General features: G+C 34.9%; 1 protein-coding gene across 2 annotated transcripts in view; it reads right to left on the reverse strand.

Moving 5' to 3' along the window:
- Positions 1-395: 395 nt before the first annotated feature.
- The window catches only part of LEMD3 (LEM domain containing 3), a gene marked incomplete at both ends in the record, with an annotated part of 60,622 nt that continues 40,800 nt past the window's right edge, over positions 396-20,217 (reverse strand). For both annotated transcript variants that reach the window (XM_084255807.1, XM_084255806.1), the window contains 9 exons: positions 396-559; positions 776-854; positions 946-1,051; positions 2,557-2,638; positions 10,449-10,627; positions 11,309-11,411; positions 11,515-11,616; positions 12,116-12,261; positions 12,344-12,423. In XM_084255807.1, the coding sequence (XP_084111933.1) occupies positions 396-559; positions 776-854; positions 946-1,051; positions 2,557-2,638; positions 10,449-10,627; positions 11,309-11,411; positions 11,515-11,616; positions 12,116-12,261; positions 12,344-12,423 (1,041 nt within the window). The remainder of the gene's footprint in view (positions 560-775; positions 855-945; positions 1,052-2,556; positions 2,639-10,448; positions 10,628-11,308; positions 11,412-11,514; positions 11,617-12,115; positions 12,262-12,343; positions 12,424-20,217) is intronic.

Consider the following 20,217-nt stretch of genomic DNA (forward strand, 5'->3'; position numbering starts at 1 on the left):
GTATACAAAAATTCACAACATTAGTTCACAGGAAATCATGGAAATACAAGAAGCCTCTTTACCATGCTTTTGTGTGGTTATCCAAACACTTCTTGGTGCAAAAATACAATTCACCACATCTGAAAATGCTTAATAAAGTCAATGTTCCTCATGCAAAACTTTAAATGCATTGCCTTTACTGAGCTCCAAAAACTGAACAAAACAATTATTCTATCTACTCAGCATTGCTGCCTCACTGCTAAGTCCCTTTGGAACCTTAAGATTTCTGGAACGTTTAAACAGCTGTATTCAATAAAAATATTACATACAAAAAAGCATTTAAAAAGGAAGACAGGAAGCCAAACAGGAATTTTCCTATTGTAAATTAACAGTTCTAGGAGTGGAAGAAAGTCTTTTCAGGAACCTCCTTGAGAATTGGCTAGGCCAGTCCGAAGACGAAGATGAGACATAGAGTTCATATGTTTATTTGATGGCTTCAAGGGAGTGTTGCAAGTAAGAGCTTGGGGAAAGCGATGGTGATATCTATCTAGTCGTAAATATTTTACTGTAACCAACTTCCCTGTTGTAAAATAAAAATATTTTAGATATATAAAATATGCTTAGTGTTTATAAAAAATAAACTGTGGTAAAAGGCACATGAATACAAAAAGCAAATAAAATCAAAATTATTACTCTAAAAATTCTAACTTAAATTTTTAAATTTAAAATCTAGTATAATTTAACAGTAAGTTATAATTTATCTTTTCAAAATGTTTATAATACTCAAATTTCTTACCATCAAACCAAGAGCCATGCAATGCCTTAAAAGCTTTTCCAGCATATTCTGGAGACAAACATTTAACATATACACAACCCTGTGATATTTTTTTAAAAAGAAAGAAAAATAGTATTAGTTTAATACCAACAAATCCATTACATAGAATTAAATATAAAATAGTACTTTACCTCACGTGAATTTTTGTCTACTGCAATGTGAACAATGCCATCATTATCACTGCATTTTTCTAAAATTGCTTCTTGAATTGCCAAATGCCACTGGTCCCCTATTTCCCTAAAAATTGAATGAAGACCAAAAAATCAACAACTATATTCCTACTCAGTAAGATGTTTTTGTCTCATATATATATATATATATATATATATATATATATATATCCTGTAAGAATGGGGACAATTTAAAAAACACATATTGCTAAAATTAGTAGTAAATTAATGTTTGCTACTAGCAGTACACAGATTTAAAATATATTAGCTTTCAGAAGTCTCCATCTTTCTCTCATTTTCCAGCTTTGAATACACAAAGATGAGGCAATGTAGTATTAGCCCACCATATTAGCCCACCATACAAAAGTGTACTGCTTTTAAAATCCTATGTACCTGCAGTCATTTTTTTTTATCTTAGACTAATAACAAGGACTTTAGTAACTTGTAGTGAACTTGTAAAATTTGAATATGATTTTATTTTTAATGACACTTTCAAATCCTTGAACTTAAGGGAAATTCTTAGTAAATAGCATACTCTGAGTTTCTCTTTTACAAAATAATGGAAGAGTAAAACAGGACAAACATGCTGCACAAAGTTACCTTAGTATCTATTAAAGCATATCTGTCTTACTTGTAAGATATAGATGGTGGGGCAGAAGGGAAGGTGATTACACTTTAAATGGTAAATCTTCATTTTAGGTAATTAAATCTGAACTTTCATTGATTTCCTAATCCCTAAGGCATGATGTAAAGCTCCCAAATGGATCATCACACTGTTAATTGTTTCTAACCTCTATAAAATGGAGTGGGGGTCTACTTGTATATTGGCAGTGCTCCCCCATATGTCCAATATACTGTCACTTATTTGGAAACTCATATCAACTATTCACTTAAATAAATGAGTTATTAGGTGGGAGTTCAGTTATATAGCAATTCAATCTCCCGTCTCAGGATTTTAAAAAACAAAACAAAACAGAATTTGACCTATCATATCATTGGACAAATAGCAGTGACCTCTATAAAGCAAATTCTAAAGATTATTACACCTTACCTGTGAAATAGTACAGATTCTAAATGATCCTAAAGTAATAACTTTGTACTATTCTCTGGATGCATGTGCTACTTACAATTATACACAATTATATATACAATTGTATGTGTAATTATATACACATAAAATCTCCTCAAATATTACATGGACAAATAAGACGAAACTTGTACAAGAAAAGGTGCATCTTTGTAGGGAATTTTTTGCAGTAAAAAAACTGGAAATTTTTTAGTAACAGATATTTTAATATATATTGCCCATTGCAAAGATCGTTAGCAGACATTGCTTATACATTTAGTAAAAGATACAGTTCACCATATGTGTCATTAATTTGACTCAAGTAATTAATTTGCTGTGAGAATTCACAGTGAGCATGAAGATTCATAAAAGTTTTACAAATCATCATATATCTCTTTGCTTGGAAAAGTAATTTTTCAACTTTAGACATAGTATTACAAGAATATACATTTATCAGTCTAATATTCCAATTAAAAATGACATGTACCTCTAATCACAATACTTACATAACTGGATCAAACATATTTCGAATCTTTAGACACGGTGTCAAACTATTTGGTGGTGAATTTCTTCTATCTAAATGAAATGCTACAAAAAATAAATTAGTTTTACTATGTGCCATTGTTCCATTTTGTTGAAAGGTATTAAATCATTCAGTCCATTAAAAAATACTGTGTTTTAATTATGAGCCAGAGCCCTGTATATTATGGTGAATAAGAGTCTGTCATTGTTCTCACAGAGTTCACAAGTTTAGTTGAGGAGAGAGGAAAACAGTGTCATCCAAGAATCATAATTGTGGTAAATACTAAAAGAGAAGAGTATAGAAAGCTGTCAAAATTATTTAAGCTATTAAGGGGTATCAGATTAGAATTCACCAAGGAAGTGAAATTTATGGTGGATCCTAATGAATAAATAAAAGGCAGAGTGAAGAAAGGTGTAAAGAACATTTCAAGCAGAAGTGATGATTTGTACACAGCCCCTGAGACAAGAAAGACATTGTTATGCTCAAGTAACTAAAAGACAGCTAAGATGGCTGGAGTGGGGACAATAGAGAAACATGAAGAGGAAGTTATCAGATTATCAGGACCATTAAAGTATTTGGGCATTATCATAAAAGCAACAAAAAGCTAATACAGTGTTTTAAGAAGAGGAATAATATGAGAGCTGTCTTTTAAAATTACAGATGTTTTGGGCCTCCCCGGTGGTGCAGCAGTTGAGTGCTGGGTTGCGAAGCTGCCCCCAGCCTCTGCAGCGCCAGTTTGATCCCTGGCTGCTCCCGGGCCACCGGAGGAGGGTCCCACATGGCCGCAGACCTCTCCTGCCGCCCGCTGCCCCTCTCAGCAGTGTACTTTGGTCTTTCTGCCTGCTCTGCTCCCCACTCTGGCTCTGGTGAATTCTCTCACCCTCCTGTGCTTCTGAATGTACCCAGTGCTTGTATAAATAAATAAATCTTTAAAAAAAATGCATCTCACATGTCAATAAAAGAATTCTATAAAAAAATAAAATTACAGATGTTTTAAGATGGACTATTATGTGGCGACTCAATCAGGTGGAAGAAAAGTAAATGCAAGGAGACTAGTTAGAAGGTTATTTGCGTGCCTAAGGACTTATTTGAAAATTTAGAATGTATTGTGTTCAATTTATTTAGATTAATGTCATTAAAATGCCTTATCAGTACCAAAAAAAAAAAAGAGGAGATGATAAAGACATGGATAAGACATTCCTATAATCAAGAAGAAAATGGAGAGAATTAGGATATATGGAGCAGATGTAACATGAGTTGTTTAAAGTCTGTATATGCATGGGAGTAAAGGAGAGATTAAAATAAAAATGACTCCAAGGTTGATGCCAAAACCAACTAAGAAGGGATATCATCAATTTGACAGGAACACTTGAGGTCAGTTTGAAGAAAGAAGAACAGAGTCTGTGCAGATGCTGAATTTGTGGTGCCTAGCTCCTAGAAATAAGTACACAGCTGGGAATAAAAATCTGAAAACCAGAACATAATACTTAGTTTAAGATGTAAATTTGAGAATTATCAATATAGAAATGGTAAATGAAGTCACAGCATGAGATCTTCTAGGGAGACAAGACAGAATGAAAGAAGGATGATTAAACTCCAACACCTACAGCTCTAGGAAACTAAAAAATCTAGAAAAGATGATTAAATAAATGTTCAGAGATAGAAGGAAATTCAGAAGAGAGTGGCATCTCCAAATCCAAAAGAACAAAGTCTCAAAGGAGATTTAATTATTAACAATATTAAATAAGGACAAGAAACTCTCCATTGATTTGGTAATATGGAAGAAAGAGCTATTTCCTTGGAATAAAGGGAATGACAGGCAGATTGGAATTAGCTGAAGAATAAATGGGAGGTGAAAAAGTAAAGACAAGTATAGTAATGACTGTAATAGGGAGAGAAACTGGGTTATAACCACAAAATAATGTAGAACTTAACAAGTTTGCAGAGACTTTAACAATGTGTTTGAAGAGAGATTACAGTATTCTTAAATGCTAATGAAAAGATCCAACAGAGGCAAGAATTTAAAACACAGCAAAGGAAAACACCTGAGAAGACTAGAAGCATTGTAATTTTAAAGATTTGGTGGTGAAATACAAGGTAGGTACAATCTGACTACTTCTATTTGAATCATCAACTTAGAATGAGGGGAGAGAGGGAAGGCCAAAGTTTGAAAAGAGGACAGCAATCTAAAACTGTCACTGAGTAGGAAAGTGAAGTGTCTAATACATTATAGTGAGAACATGAGAGTTGGATAGTGCTGAGGGTCTGTATCTGATTAGAAATATCTGAGGTATGATTGAAGTAAGTCCGGATAGTGCTAATATAGGGTAGAGGAAAAGTCACTGGACATGAAAAATCTTTGCCAAACCCCAAATCAAGAAGGTGTATAATCTAGTACCTTCCAGATTTCTTTAGCAATATGTAAATTCCATTCTTAGATGGCCTTTAAGTCACAGGCATTTTGACTTCCTTGAAATTCAATTATTGGTCTGGGCCAGCAGAGGATGAACCAAAGACTATGAATGCATTCATACCACCTATCCTAGACTCAAGTCTCCCTGAAAATAGGATGCCTGGGAGAAACTATTTCTGGCCAATTCTAGTCAGAAATTAGCCCAAGACCAAACCAATTTAAGATAGACGCTTTGTTTCCCTAACTGTACTCACTACCTGGGTCAAGTAAAGATGTAATAGTTAATGAATCATATATTTCTAATACCTCAAGAACAACCTTTGGATCCTTCAAATGACTGCTGCTTATTCCAAACACTACATCTGTCAGAAGCATAAGTAATTCACTGGCTCTGCTGTACATAGTATTTAATTTTTAACTGGTGCTTTAAAATACTTTTAGAGAGACTAACTTTATATAATCATCCAATTTACATTTAACTATCTCTAAGCTAAAAATTCAAACAGGTCAACCTGTTTCACAATTACTTGGGAAAGAAAATAGTAAATGACAATTGCCTGCAATAGTAGTTAATTCAAGGACTATTATAATTGCCAACCACCTACCCATGTACCTTTTAATTAAACCACTGCACTTGTAAGGTGAGAAATATTAAGCCTATTTATTAATAGGTTAGACTATTTTTTCACATAAAACCACCACCAAACCCTCCAGTAGATACCCATATTTATATAGCATAACATCTGTGTTTAGAGCTTTAAATGAAAGCCAAACTTCTGTATGATTATAATCAACCTAAAGTTGTGTTTTTAATCACACTTGCAGCCTTTTCCTTACTAAAGTGAAAACATTAGCCTGAGGTTTAAAATCCTATAATTCATATAGTATTCAATTAAACTCAAAGTAAATCATACCACTACGAATTGGTAAGAACAACATGGATTAGCTAGGAAAAGAAATTGTCTTTATATTCATCTTGAAAAATCTTACATCAAAAATGGTAAGACAACTGTGCAAATAAAAAAATTCACATAAACACAATAATGACCTTTCCTAGAACTTCAAGAGCACACATGACCACCAACTGCTAGCTCTATGAAGAAATTAGGCTAAGACTCCAAACCCATTACATTCAAGTACTACAGTAATTAGACCTGAATGGCTTTGAAACTTTTTGTTTCATAGGACTCTACTATACGAATCCTTTAAAGCAAAAAATTTATTGTTTCGTATCACCTCTGGCAACATGGAAACTTCATTTTAGTACCATTATCATAAAAACTCTTTGAAAGTAAAGAGAAAAAAAAGGGAATGACTGGATTTCATGGCAATTTCATAACAATTTACTTACTTTTAATTATAAATGCTATTCTTAGCAAACACTAATAAATATACTTTTGCAGAGAAAAGAATTTTATATTCACAATTTTCTGATATATTTTTCTACTTTTATGTGGAATAACAGTACCAATTCCTTAAGCTTTGATACTATAGTCAACATCAAATCATGTAATAATAGCAAATGATTCTGCAAAATTTTAATTTACAATTTCAGATCCCATAAATATGCAAGAAAAGCTTTACAAAACCATGCAGTATTACAAGAAATATCTAGCCTCTACAGGTGGCTTCACTAAAGATCAAAAATAAATGTGATGTTACCAGAAAAACTGAAGAACGAGATATTTGCAGAAAAGTAGAGCTAAACATTTGGTATGGGTCAATACATCACAACTCAAAGAAAAAAAACAGAAGGTAAACTTTCAAAAATAAGTAACATCACACTCTTGGAATTGGATCTGAGGTGTTTTAAAAATGTTTTTTAGGTAAAGAAGCGACCACAACCACCACTATAGGATAAAAGGCAAAAGTAAATGTACCATTATATATATGTATGTGAGTATATATACATATATATGTATATATATATAATCCTATAATCCACATATATATAAAAATAAAAAGAACACTAGAGTAAAAAATAAAAACACAAATTTTCATTAGCTTTCTACTAATCTATTCAGGTAGCTTAAGATAGTTTTATTAGAACCTCCTATAACATTCCACAATATTAATAGGGGAATTGTGCATAGCCTCACTGGGTAAAATAGTAAACATTATTATCTGGCCTAAAAAAGATTAATTATCTTAAGCAGTATTCTCACTTTTCATAAAAAGAAAAAGAGACAGAAATTATCTCTAATAAGTTATTGACACTGACAGTCTAATAACTATGCCAAAATATCAACAAACTTGTATATAAAATTTTAAAAACATTATTTTTAAATGTCTCTCTCGTTAATGATATTTCTTTCTTTCTCTTTAGATGTACACTCATCTTCCAAACACTATTCTAGGCACTAGAAACAAAAAATGAGTAAAGCAAACAGAAAAGTAAAAGCCATACTATATATGTTATAAATATTATACAGGCACTATTATCTTACAATACAGTATTACATATAGCATAGTGCATAATAAAATATTGCAAGTTGTTTACTATATAAGTACTATACAGTATATATAGACATATAAATACATATATACACACACGGTGTAATTATAAGAAAAGGCATCAAAAAATATTTTTTAAAGCTATACTTTTAAAGACTGCAGAAAAAGCAAAGTGAAATTATTAATGTAAACATAAATCACCAAATATTCCTTTGGGGTTTGGTGTAACAATCTCAATTTTAACTTTCCCACCTAGAAAATAATGCATGAAAATACTACATGTTTTATTAGTAAATACTTATATCAATTACTGGAGAAATTATTTTTTTACACAATACTGCCCATCAGAACATACAATTAATAAACAAAAAGGGTAAAACCCAGTAAGAAAAATGATAGTGATGGTGTTAGTTATTATTTTATACTGTATATACTAAGTGTTACATATGTAGAGAGGTACCAGGTACTGTTTCAAGACCTTTGAATAATAAACTAATAAACCTACTTAACCTTCCCAATATCTATGAGACAGTTCTTATGAACCTCATTTCACAGATTTCCGAACCTCATTTTAAAAAATGAGGAATCAGAGCTAAGGCACTTGCCTATCATAGAACCCTTTTCTATACAAAAGATTTCAAGGACAGTAACATGGTCTAGTAACTGGGAAAAGCCTTTGAGCTGGACTCAGTGATTAGTGACATCCCCTCAGTACAAAAAATAGTCTCCTGAATAGTAGTGGCTCTCTTTTGCAGTTTTGATTTCCTAACAAATTTAGAATGTCAAAAGGTAAATGTCAGTCAGCTTTATAGCATGATTAAAAAATATGATAAAAAGTAATACCTAACTTTTACTATTTTGAACATTTAAAAATAATGGGATATGAAAGAACAGTACAGCTGATATTCATAATACTGTACACATTTGAGGGAATGGGTTTAGAATTTTAAAGTAGCTCAATAGGGGCCTCCCTGGTGGCACAAGGGATTAAGTCTTAGAACTAAGAAGCTATCCACATGGCACAGCACACCTCTCCTGTCTCGCTAGCTGTTCCCCTCAGCAGTGTATTTCAGTCAATCCACCTTTTCTGCTTCCCACCGTCTCTGGTGAATACTCTCACGGCCCTGCACCTCTGGCCTACACCCCCCAGCTCTTGAATGCATAAGCAAATAAAAATAAATTTTTAAATAAAAATAAAGTAGATCAAATATTTTTTAAAGGAAAAGAAAAATTCAAGAATAGCTCCTTTAACTCTTATGCAAAAGTGACAACAAAAAAATAAAATCAAGCATATTATCAATTTTCTAAATGTAGATGAGGTGACTGGATAAAAAGAAAACCAAGTTGATGCTGTTTATAAAAAATACGCTTATCACTAATAAAATAGTTGAAAATATAAGGACAGGAAAAGAGAAACCAGTTAAGAGTAAATGAAGAGAATACTGAATCAATACAGAATATAAAATTACTTGATCAAATAAATAGGGAACAGAAAAAGGAATTCAAAAATAGATTACAATAAATAAAGTGGGATTTCAATTCAAATCATGGAAGAAAAAGTTGGGCTCCTATAATGCATAGTATACAAAAACAAAAACCAGTTGAATTAAAAACTCAAGTGCAAAAAAAAAAAACTCATGCACATCTTAGAGATGAGGAATACCTTAACCCAGCATGGAAACCCAGAAGTACTGGGGAAAAAATAGACACATTAGTTTACATGAATATTTACTTATTTGAATGGTGAAAGATAGACCCACAAAAATAATAGATTTAAGGGAAAAAAATACATGCTATATAAATACTACATTAAAAAAGTAATATGAAAAAGTCACAGAGAAAGATATGTTCTGTATATCACTTTTATGTGGAATCTAAAAGTCAAACTTGCAAAATAAAAGAATAGGTGGTGGTTACCAGGGGATGGAGTTTGAGTAGTAAACAAGCCATACTGATCTAATATACAGTACAATGAATATAGACAATAATACTGTCCTTTATACAATGTGATAAATCACTGCAACAATATTACAATATATAAAGTATTGAAGACAACACACCATAAATTTAGCTATGTCAAATAAATTCAATTAAAAAAGTAGTATCTATAATACAGAAATGTTTTCTATTATTTTATATTACAAGAACAAATTTTTTTTAATCAATTGCTAAGAAAATACACAACCAAACAGAAAGATGGACAAGGAATATAGGTAATTCACAGAATGAAAATCCAAAAGAAGATTAAAAGAAACTCAACTCACTGCTAGTCCTGAAATACAAATTAAACTAAACCATGAAATTTAATTTTGCAACCATTATGACACCAAAAAAACCAAATGAGGAACAAATAATAGCGAGTAGAGGTTGGGTACATAAGGTAACCTATCATCAACCCTCCTATATATACATATATGTTTTTGTGATTATGCAAGCAGTGAGAAAAACTAGGAAAGCTATCTATGTAAGCTACCTGAAAGGGTAGATATGCAGGTGGAAAGACCTCAGTAAGAAAAAGGCAGGTAAGCAAAAACTGGAAAAAGGAGCAGTTAAAAAAAAAGGATCCAGTTGTGATTCTACCTATATATGTTTTATATTATGTACAAAAAACAAATTGTGTCTTGTTTGCATAAGAAATTAGGAGGAAAGAACAGATGAAAAAACGCTAAAGCTGCTTTGCTAAGTGTAAAGAAAAAAAATCAAAGTAACGTACATACTACTCTATTGCAGTGAAATCAAAATATGCTCATATTAGCAAGGAGAAAAGGGGAAGGCTTTATTGGGCTGTTGGAAAAGTCATGACACATTTTTGCTTAAAATGCAGAAAAAATATATCATGACTTTTCTGACAACTCAGTATACGCAACTAATACTGATTCCTTCTATGGCATGGAACTGGAACGAAAGCTATACATCTTTCAATTGTAATACTTCACTTAAACATGATTTTTGTGATTGTAAAAATTAGGAAATTAGATTTATAATTTTTGTTGTTTAAAAATACATACCTTGACCTTGCCATACTTTGGAAGGTATTACTAATATTTTGTCACACGATGCAGAAGGCTGGATCCACCGCCAAACTAGAAAATCTGCACCACCTATTCTCCGGGTTTCCGTGCGAACTCTAGATTCATTAGCAGCAAGGAAGTCAACAGCTCTATCCCAGACTTTCTTCATTTTTTTCCTATCATGCGAACAAAATGACATATTTCTGTTACCACAGCTTGTCATCCTTTTCAAATATGAGTAACTGAAAGTAGTGGTTATTGTTAACTCTGGCTGTTATCACTGCTTATGGAGTTTTTTGAAAAAGATTTAGATACCTAAACCTCACCTGAGATTTACTACATTTCCATCTCAGAGGTGGAACTTGAGCATCAGTTTTTGGTGCCTTCCCACCCCAAGCTCCACTGGTGATTCTGATGTGTTGTTAGGTTAAGAATGCTCTTTTAGAATATAACATCATCTTTTGTTTTCAGGAAGTTACTATTTAGTTCATTTTAAAAGCTTTGTTGACCAAAAAAAAAAAAAGTATTTGAACACTGTTGGTAAAAAACCCTTCCCTACTGCCTGTCTCCATATCTTTATCAAGATAAAATTAAAGGAAATATCAATAAGATGGAGATTGACAACAATGAATCAAAACTACACAGGAATGAGAATGATTTAGAGAATCTAATTGTATGTCAATCAAAAATCAAGAGAATAGAAGATTTTAGAAAGGAAAGCTTAAATTACAAAAAAAAAAAAGCCTGTATTATAAAAAAGATGTAGTTGAAAAGGGTTACAACTCTTAACCTAATTTCACAACTGCAGAAGCCACCCACATTCTGATTAACTTCAACTCATAATGCTTTAAACATACCTGTCATGAGGCTGTATTAAAGAATCTCGCACATGTGGAATAGGCATGTAGGGCTGTAAATCTTTATTTTCCTGGCAAGCTTCATTGTGACTTCGTAAAACATCTGAAAATAAACCACACACAAATTTACAAATGAATCACTCACTGGACATGAAGTTATAGTATACCTATTTTAGAAACAGATTAGATTTTTACGAATACTATACCTATTATCTTTACCACCATATCATACATCTGTCTCGTTTCTTCTTCTTCTTTTGTCCAACGATATTTCATGTAACGCAGAACAACACAAACCATCACCACACCTGCAATATTTATATATTTTGTGTTTTACAAAGTGTGGTCAATGACACTCAATAACATTCAATGCAACACAAAATTAATGGGCAGCCAATTGCTAAATCTGGGTATTAACAAAGCCATAAAAAACAAACCAAAAAAGTTGGGTTTTTGCAGTGATTGTTTTAACTGCCACAATAGAATAATGGAATGAGTCTTCAAAACAATGTTGATATAGCTACATAATTTAAACTACGTAGCAAAAATAAATATCAAATATTTTCTAGAGTTTCATTTAATGTCTCTAAAATAAACAATTTCTTCCACTTACAGTGACAAATGACCATTATTTATTAAAAAAAAAAAAAAACTTCAGCTACTATTATACCTTAGTAAAGACTTTTGGATGTGATTTATAATGGCAACTACAATATAAGTAAATTCTTACACCTGGCATTTAGTGAAATAGAGACATGAAAAATCTAGACCAAATGTATTATTGTCTTTTTCATCATAACAACTTACCTAAACATAACAATAATAATCTGTGGGTAACAGTAATAAAAGCACGACGAAAACGACACCAGAAAGACATCTGTGGTCTTGTGGATTGTAAAAACTGGACATGAGTTATATTTGTCAATTCTTCCTCAGGGCCATTACCAACACACCTATTTGAAAATCAGGAGAATGCAGAGTTAAAAACCACTTCTTATAGTACAAAATGGTCAAAGTGGATATCAAATCCTTTACCTTATTCCAACATCTTTTCCATTTTCCAAAATCCACTGCAATGAAGTATTAAATATATCTTTATATTCAGGACCTAAATCCTAACAAGAAAAATAGACAAAATAACTAGCTGTTATTAATCCACATTCATGTGACTTTGTTTAAATTATCCTATATGTAAAATTTATACAACAGTTTCAACTATGTAACATAAGTATAAGATTATACTATTAATTACAGAAAAAATAAAAGGTGAAAATGAAGTAAGGTGCCATTTCCCCACCACCCTAAGGTAACCAGTTAATATTTTTACAGTGTTTTCTTAAAGTTTTTATATGTCCACAGATGTTGGGGATTCTTACTGTCATAGCTTGTTTTTTAAGTATCATCATGATAAGAATGAACTAGTCACTATTTTAAGATTTTATTTATTTATTTGTTTGTTTGTTTGTTTGTTTATGCAAGCACTGGGTCAGAAGCACGGGAGGGTGAGAGAATTCACCAGAGCCAGAGCTCGCAGAACAGGCAGAAGGACTGAGGTACACTGCTGAGGGGAGCAGCGGGCGGCAGGAGAGGTCTGCGCGCCATGTGGGACCCTCCTCCGGTGGCCGGGGAGCAGCTGGGGATCAAACCGGACTGCAAAGGCTGCGGGCAGCTTCGCAACCCAGTGCTCAACGGCTATGCCACCAGGGAGGCCCTAGTCACTATTTTTGCCCCCAATTATCCCCCCCCACTATTTTTATTGTTTTTTAATTTCTTAGGATTTATTTTTATTTATTTATGCATACAAGAACTGCGGTATAGGCCAGAGGTGTGGGGAGTGAGAGAATTCACCAGAGACAGAGTGGGGAACAGAACAGGCAGATCTACTGAAATTCACGGCTGAGGGGAACAGCGGGAAATAAGAAAGGTCTGCTGTACCATTTGGGTCAACTCCCTGGCTGGGTATCATTTCACGCTGCAGTAGCTGGCAAACTCATGCTGTGGTGGCTGGAGATACCTTGACAGCACTGACACTTTGCCCCTGGGCCACCAAGGAGCACCCCCCCACACACACTATTTTTAGATGAACAAATGACAGACTCTTCTCACTTGGCTGCTTCAAAGACATTTTATTCAACAAGTGGATGAAGTAAGCCAATCAAGTCAAGAAAAACAACTGTCTGTGTTACCAATGATAAAATTTAAGTTTTTAAGAGAAAAGTAGATTTTGCATCCTTTGCATTTTGGAAGCTTGACAGCTTCTCAATACTTAAAACCTTTACAATGATACTGATGCAATTTTAATGAATATGACATTTTTGCTTAGCATAACAAAATGTGTCAACATTTCGAAGATCTGAATAACTAGTAAACCAATATTTTCCAAATGACCAATGCATGAGTTATGAAATCTTTTAAGGTTAAAAAAGCCATTCAAATGTGCAAAACAGGACTTAATAAGACATAGTAGGAAAAATTTGCTGATAAGTTTTCAGATTCAACACCACAACTATTTTTAAGAAACTACCTTGTAGTTTTGGTGTAGTATTAAAGAATACTTACAATAATCTGTAAAAGCTATGAAAATGCTTTTCCCTATTTGCCTACATAACTGTGAGGCTGAATTTTCTACCAACATCATCATCAAAGCAGCCTAGATATAGAAGCAGATATAAGAATCCAGTTGTCTTATTAAGGTAGACATTAAAGAGATTTGAAAAAATGTAGAACACCACTTCTCAAAGGTTTTTTATTTTGGAAAATGTAGTTATTTTCATAAAAATATATTATGTTAACACATAATAGATTCATTACTATTTAAACAATTTTTAATTTCATTTTTTAATATGATTTGTATTTATATGTAAACACAAATGAATACATACATACATACATACATACATATGTATGTATATATCCTGCAAGAGTCATTTGGTATCCTCAGTAATTTTAGGAGTGCAAAAGAGTTCTGTAACCAAAAAGTTTTTAAGAACTGCTGAGCACAGATTGAATATGTAATTTTTTTTTAAATCAGTGTTATTCCAGTCAGTCTGCCTGTTCTGTTCCCCACTGTCTCTGTTGAATCCTCACCCCCCACACCTCTGGCCTGTACCCCAGTTCTTGTATGCATAAATAAATAAATCTTTTTAAAAAAGAGTACTACAGTATTATAAATCATATTTTTTAATGATCTGTCCTAATTAAATAGCTCCTACTGTTATAGGACAGGGAGAGGGGCAGCCCAAGCCCCGCAAACCTGCCTATTCTAAATGGGTTCTGCCATCCGCCGCATCAACACAAAACATATGAGACTTTAATGGGAAGGATCTTTAATAAAACTAGGAAACAATACAGGTAAGGCAAAGAGTCTAGTTTCTAAATGAAGCACCCAAAGTTACCCGTCCCCTCGTGGGTAAAAGTCCATCCATATGGGATTGGCCCAGGGCAAGGCCCCAAAGCCTGCCACCAAGTCTAAAGCATCTTCCAGTGGGGACCCACAGAAAAGAGTCAGAAACAACCAAACAAGCCCGGAAGGAAAAGAGCAAAATCAACATCAAGATAAAAGCTGCCATGGTCACCTCTCCACGGGTCTCACCCACATCGGTGTCACCCAGTCCACGACCAAAAGACAAGCGCAGTTTCTTCACGTGTCTCTAGGCTCCACGCGCCTCCTCCAGGTCTCCTGGCTCCATCCTGCTTCCTTCCTCAGTCTCTTCTGCAGCTTCTTCTCTCCCTGCTCAGCTCCACCCTCCCTTGGGTGGGGCAGGGAACCTCCCCCTTTCCTGGGGACCACCCTGTTGCACTACTAACACTGTAGCATCTATTTCAGGGATCTAAAGTGTTTTATTATGTACTTTTGTAGGCACCTAGAAAGCTGTAAATAGGGCAGAGGTAGGCCATCTTCTTACATAAAGGTTTAGAGAGTAAATACTTTAAGCTCTGCAGCCATCATTTCTGGCACATTTCTGCTGTAAGCAACATTTTAAAATGCCATAAAATCACAACCATGAGACCACACAAAAATAGGTGAAAGGGTGTTTTCAGCCCAAGGATAGAATCTGCCAAGGCCATCATAAAATGTCCATTTACTAATAACTGAAGGTCAGGAGGAAGTGATGATCAGGAAGAAATCAAGTTTTAAATTCAAATCAGTCCTGTTATTACTATTTAATTATAGGCAAAAGATAGATCAACTTACTATTTATTGACTGCTTCATATAAATCTTTGCAAATTCAAATCTTTCCAAATAAAATGGATGTTACAGAACTACAAAATCTTTAAAAAACTTAACACATTGTGTGTGTACACACATACCCATGATACACAATTCTAAATTTACTTTACTTTCAAATAATTGGTAAAACAAAAAGTGCAGTTTAAACCCATTCCAGGGCCTCCCTGGTGGTGCAAGGGGTTAAGAGACAACCTATGAAGCTATCCGAAGCCTCTGCAGTACGAGTTCGATCCTCAGCCAGGGAGAAACCCACATGGCGCAGCAGACCTCTCCTGACTCGCCCACTGCTCCCGTCAGCAGGGTATTTCAATCTGCCTGTTCTCTTCCCCAATGTGTCTCTGGTAATTCCTCTCACCCCCCTCACCTCTGGCCTGTACCCCAGCTCTTGTGTGCATAAATAAATAAATCTTTTAAATAAAGAAAGAAATAGGGCCTCCCCGGTGGCGCAGCGGTTGAGCGCTGAGTTGCGAAGCTCCCCGCAACCTCCACGGCGCTGGTTCAATCCCCGGCTGCTCCCCAGCCACCGGAGGAGGGTCCCACATGGCGCGCAGACCTCTCCTGCCGCCCGCTGCTCCCCTCAGCAGTGTGCTTCGGTCCTTCTGCCTGCTCTGCTCCCCGCTCTGGCTCTGGTGAATTCTCTCACCCTCCCGCACTTCTGACTGTACCCAGTGCATGTATAAACAAACAAACAAATAAATAAATAAATAAAATACGTGCCTCTTTAAAAAAAAAAAAAGAAAGAAAGAAAGAAAGAAATAAACCCATGTCAGATATTTTGAAGTAGGATGACAGTTTCAAAGTACAAAAATAATATTGTTTTATGTAAAAGACTCAGTCACGTGCAAAAGAGCTAAAGACTGTCACCTTACACCATGCACAAAAATTAACTCTGAAAAGATGAAAGATTTAAATGTAACACCTGAAAAAATAAAATTTCTACAAGAAAACATAGGTGGTAAGTTCCTTGACCATCCATGTTGGCAACGATCTTTCGGATTGGACTCCAAAAGCAAAGGCAAAAAAAGAGGCAAAAAAAAACTAGTGGGGCCCTCCCTGGTGGCGCAAGGGGTTAAGCACCACACTATGAAGCAAGCCGCAGCCTCTACAGCACAAGTGCAATCCCCAGCCGGACAGGGAGAAAAACGCATGGCGAAGTAGACCTCTCCTGTCTTGCCCTCAGCAGTGTATTTCGGTCAGTCTGCCTGTTTTGTTCCCCACTCTGTCTCTGGTGAATCCTCTCACCCCCCCGCATCTCTGGCCTGTACCCCAGCTCTTGTATGCATAAATAAATAAGGCTTTAAAAAAAAAATAAACTAGTGGAAACTACACCAAAGTAAAAAGGCTTTGCACAGTAAAGGAAATCATCAACAAAATAAAAAGGCAATCTACTGAATGGTAAGAAAACACTTGCAAATCATATAAAGGATAAATATTTAGGGCCTCCCCGGTGGGGCAGCGGTTGAGCGCTGCAGCTCTGGTTCGATCCCCGGCCACCGGGCGAGGGTCCCACATGGCGCGCAGACCTCTCCTGCCGCCCGCTGCTCCCCTCAGCAGTGGACTTCGTCACTCTGCCTGCTCTGCTCCCCTCTCTGGCTCTGGTGAATTCTCTCACCCTCCCGCGCTTCTGACTGTACCCAGTGCTTGTGTAAATAAATAAATAAATCTTTAAAAAATAATAATAATAAAATAAAGATTAAAAAAAAAAGGATAAATATTTAAAATGTATAAAGAACTCATACAACTCAATAGCAAATGACAAGGGTCCAAATAAAAAATGGGCAGATCTGAATAGACGATTTTTCAAGAAAAACATACAGATGACCAAAAGAAAATGAAAAGATGGTCTCTCTTACTAACCACCTGGAAATGCAAATCAAAACCACAATGAGATGTCACCTATAATTGTTAGAATGACTTATCAAAAAGGCAAGAAATAACAGGTATTGGCAAGGATGTAGAAAAAAGGGAACGCTTGTGCAGTATTAATGGGAATATAAATTAGTGCACCCACTAGGGAAAATAGTTTGGAGGTTCCTCCAAAATTAAAAATAGAACTATCTGGGCCTCCCTGTTTGCTCAAGGGGTTGGGACACAACCTGTGAAGCTGTCCGTAGCCTCCCCAGCATGAGTTCGATCCCAGCCAGCCAGGGAGCAGCCCACATAGCGCAGCAGACCTTTCCTGACTCGTCTGCTGCTGCCCTCAGCAGTGTACTTTGGTCAGTCGGCCTGTTCTGTTCCACACTCTGTCTCTGGTGGATGCTCTCACCCCGCTCTCCGCCCCACGCCTCTGGCCTGTACCCCAGCTCTTGTAAGCATAAATAAAACTTAAAAAAAAAAAAAAAAGAATTATCGTATGATCCAGCAATTCCACTTCTGTATACTTATACAATGAAAACAAAAAAACAATAGTTCAAAAGAAACGTGCACCCATATGTTATTTATGATAGGCAAGATATAGAAACAGCCTAGTGTCCAACAATGGATGAATGGATAAAGAAGATATGGAACTAGTGCTGCAGTGGCTGCGGATATACTACTAATGAAACTACTAATGAAACTACTAATAAGCAGTGGTGGTATCAGAGGAGAAAGAATTTTAACTATTTTACTTGTTAAAAATACTTAAAATTTTTTACAATAAATGTATTACTGCAAAAAAAAAAAAAAGATATGGAGTTTGTGCACATGCCACTCTCTCCCCTCCTGTGCACACACACATATTTATGTGCACACATAGAGAGTCACATATCACTTAACACCATTCCTTGGTCAGTAATGTACTGCACATACAATGGTAACCCTAATAGGCTATACTATATATATACCCTAGGTATAAAATAGGCTATACCATCTACACTTGTGTAATTACACTCTATGACATTCACAGAACAAAATGGCCTAACAAAGCCTTTCTCAGAACATATTTTGCTTATTAAGTGACACATAATATACTAGTCAGCAATTAAAAAAAAAGGAAACCTTGCCATCTGCGACAACATGGCTGGATCGTGACGTTACTATAAAAGAAATAAGTTAGGGCCTCCCTGGTGGCATAAGGGGTTAAGCATTAGCACTATGAAGCTATCTGCAGCCACTGCAGCACGAGTTTGATCCCTGGCCATGGAGCTGACCCACATGGTGCAGCAGACCTCTCCTTCTCACCCACTGCTCCCCTCAGCAGTGTTCCCCCAGAGGGACCTCTTAACTTATAACAAATCAAAGCAAGCTTTCAATGTTAAAAATGAATTAAAAACTCAAGGAAGACACTGCCTGTTCTGTTCCCCAGTCTGTCTCTGGTGAATCCTCCCACCCTCCTGCACATCTTGTCTGTACCCCGGTTCTTGTATAAATAAATAATAAAATATTTAAAAAAAAAAGTTAGATGGAGAGAGACAAATAACCATTGATTTCTCTCAAAGTCTAAAACAAAACAAACGAACAAACCGAATGAAACAAATTGCATAGATAGAGAAAATGGCAGCTGCCAGAGAAAAGGGGATTCGGAATGGGCAAAATGAGTGAGGGGTGGCCAAAATTCCAGTACAAAATTCCAGTTATAAATTAGGGAAATAACCATGAGGAAGTAATGTTCAGTATAGTGACTATGATTAATAATACTGTAGTGCACATGAAAGTTGCCATGAGAGTAAATCTCAAAAAAGATCTCATGAGAATAAAGAATTTCTTTAAGTTTGTGTTGTTACAGATAGTGACTACACTTACTGTGATGATGATTTTGGAGCATATAAAATTATCAAACCATTATGTTATACACCTAAAACTAATATAATCTTTTATGTCAATTATACCTCAATTTAAAAAAAAAAACTATTGGGGATAGCTCATAAAATGGACAATTTACATAGTAATAGGTATGTGATTGTCCAGTTAGTGACTATTTTGATCAATTGTGAGATGATATGTACTATATATAACACATGCCATCTTTTAAAATACTTGAAATATAACGTACAGAAATCAATGCAATATTGATTTTCGGGAACTTAATCTTTCACCTTCAGGAATAATGGAAAGAACATGGTCCTGAGAATCAAGCAGGCCTGGACTTAGGTCATGGCTCCAATACTGATTAGCTGTATGTGTGACTTTTAGTAGAGACAAGAAATAATATGTCATTTATGCAGATGCATCTACATAGATCACTTCTTCAGATCTTTACTCTTATTTTGGGTTAAGAGGCAGAACTGCAGGTGAGAAGAACAAGTATTTCCATTCTATCTCCAGTTCTATTATATGACCTACAATAGATTTGTTCTATGTATCAGTGACTAATAATTAAATCTCTCTGCACTTTGGTTTCCTTATAAAGCAGGCCTGATACCACCTACTTTGCCAAGATCACTGTCAAATTGGAGGTAACAATAGTACAACAATAAATCATACTTGATAAAATGTATTAAGAAATTTCCCGCACATTCCATTTCTTAAAAACACTGTTTTTCCACAAAGACAATTTTATTAACAGGCCATTTACGTAGGCCATTTTCCAGCCCTATAATTTGGCATATTTACACCTATCTTCTCTTCGATTTTTTCCCTCACAAATCTTAAACGTATTCATTGTGTTAAAGGTTAAACAGGGTTTTGAAAGCAACCTAGGAAATTAAAGCTACCCTACAATACTCAGACCACAAAACTTAAAAACCAATTATGTAT

Source organism: Talpa europaea (assembly GCF_964194135.1).
Source record: "Talpa europaea genome assembly, chromosome: 15".
Taxonomy (NCBI): domain Eukaryota; kingdom Metazoa; phylum Chordata; class Mammalia; order Eulipotyphla; family Talpidae; genus Talpa; species Talpa europaea.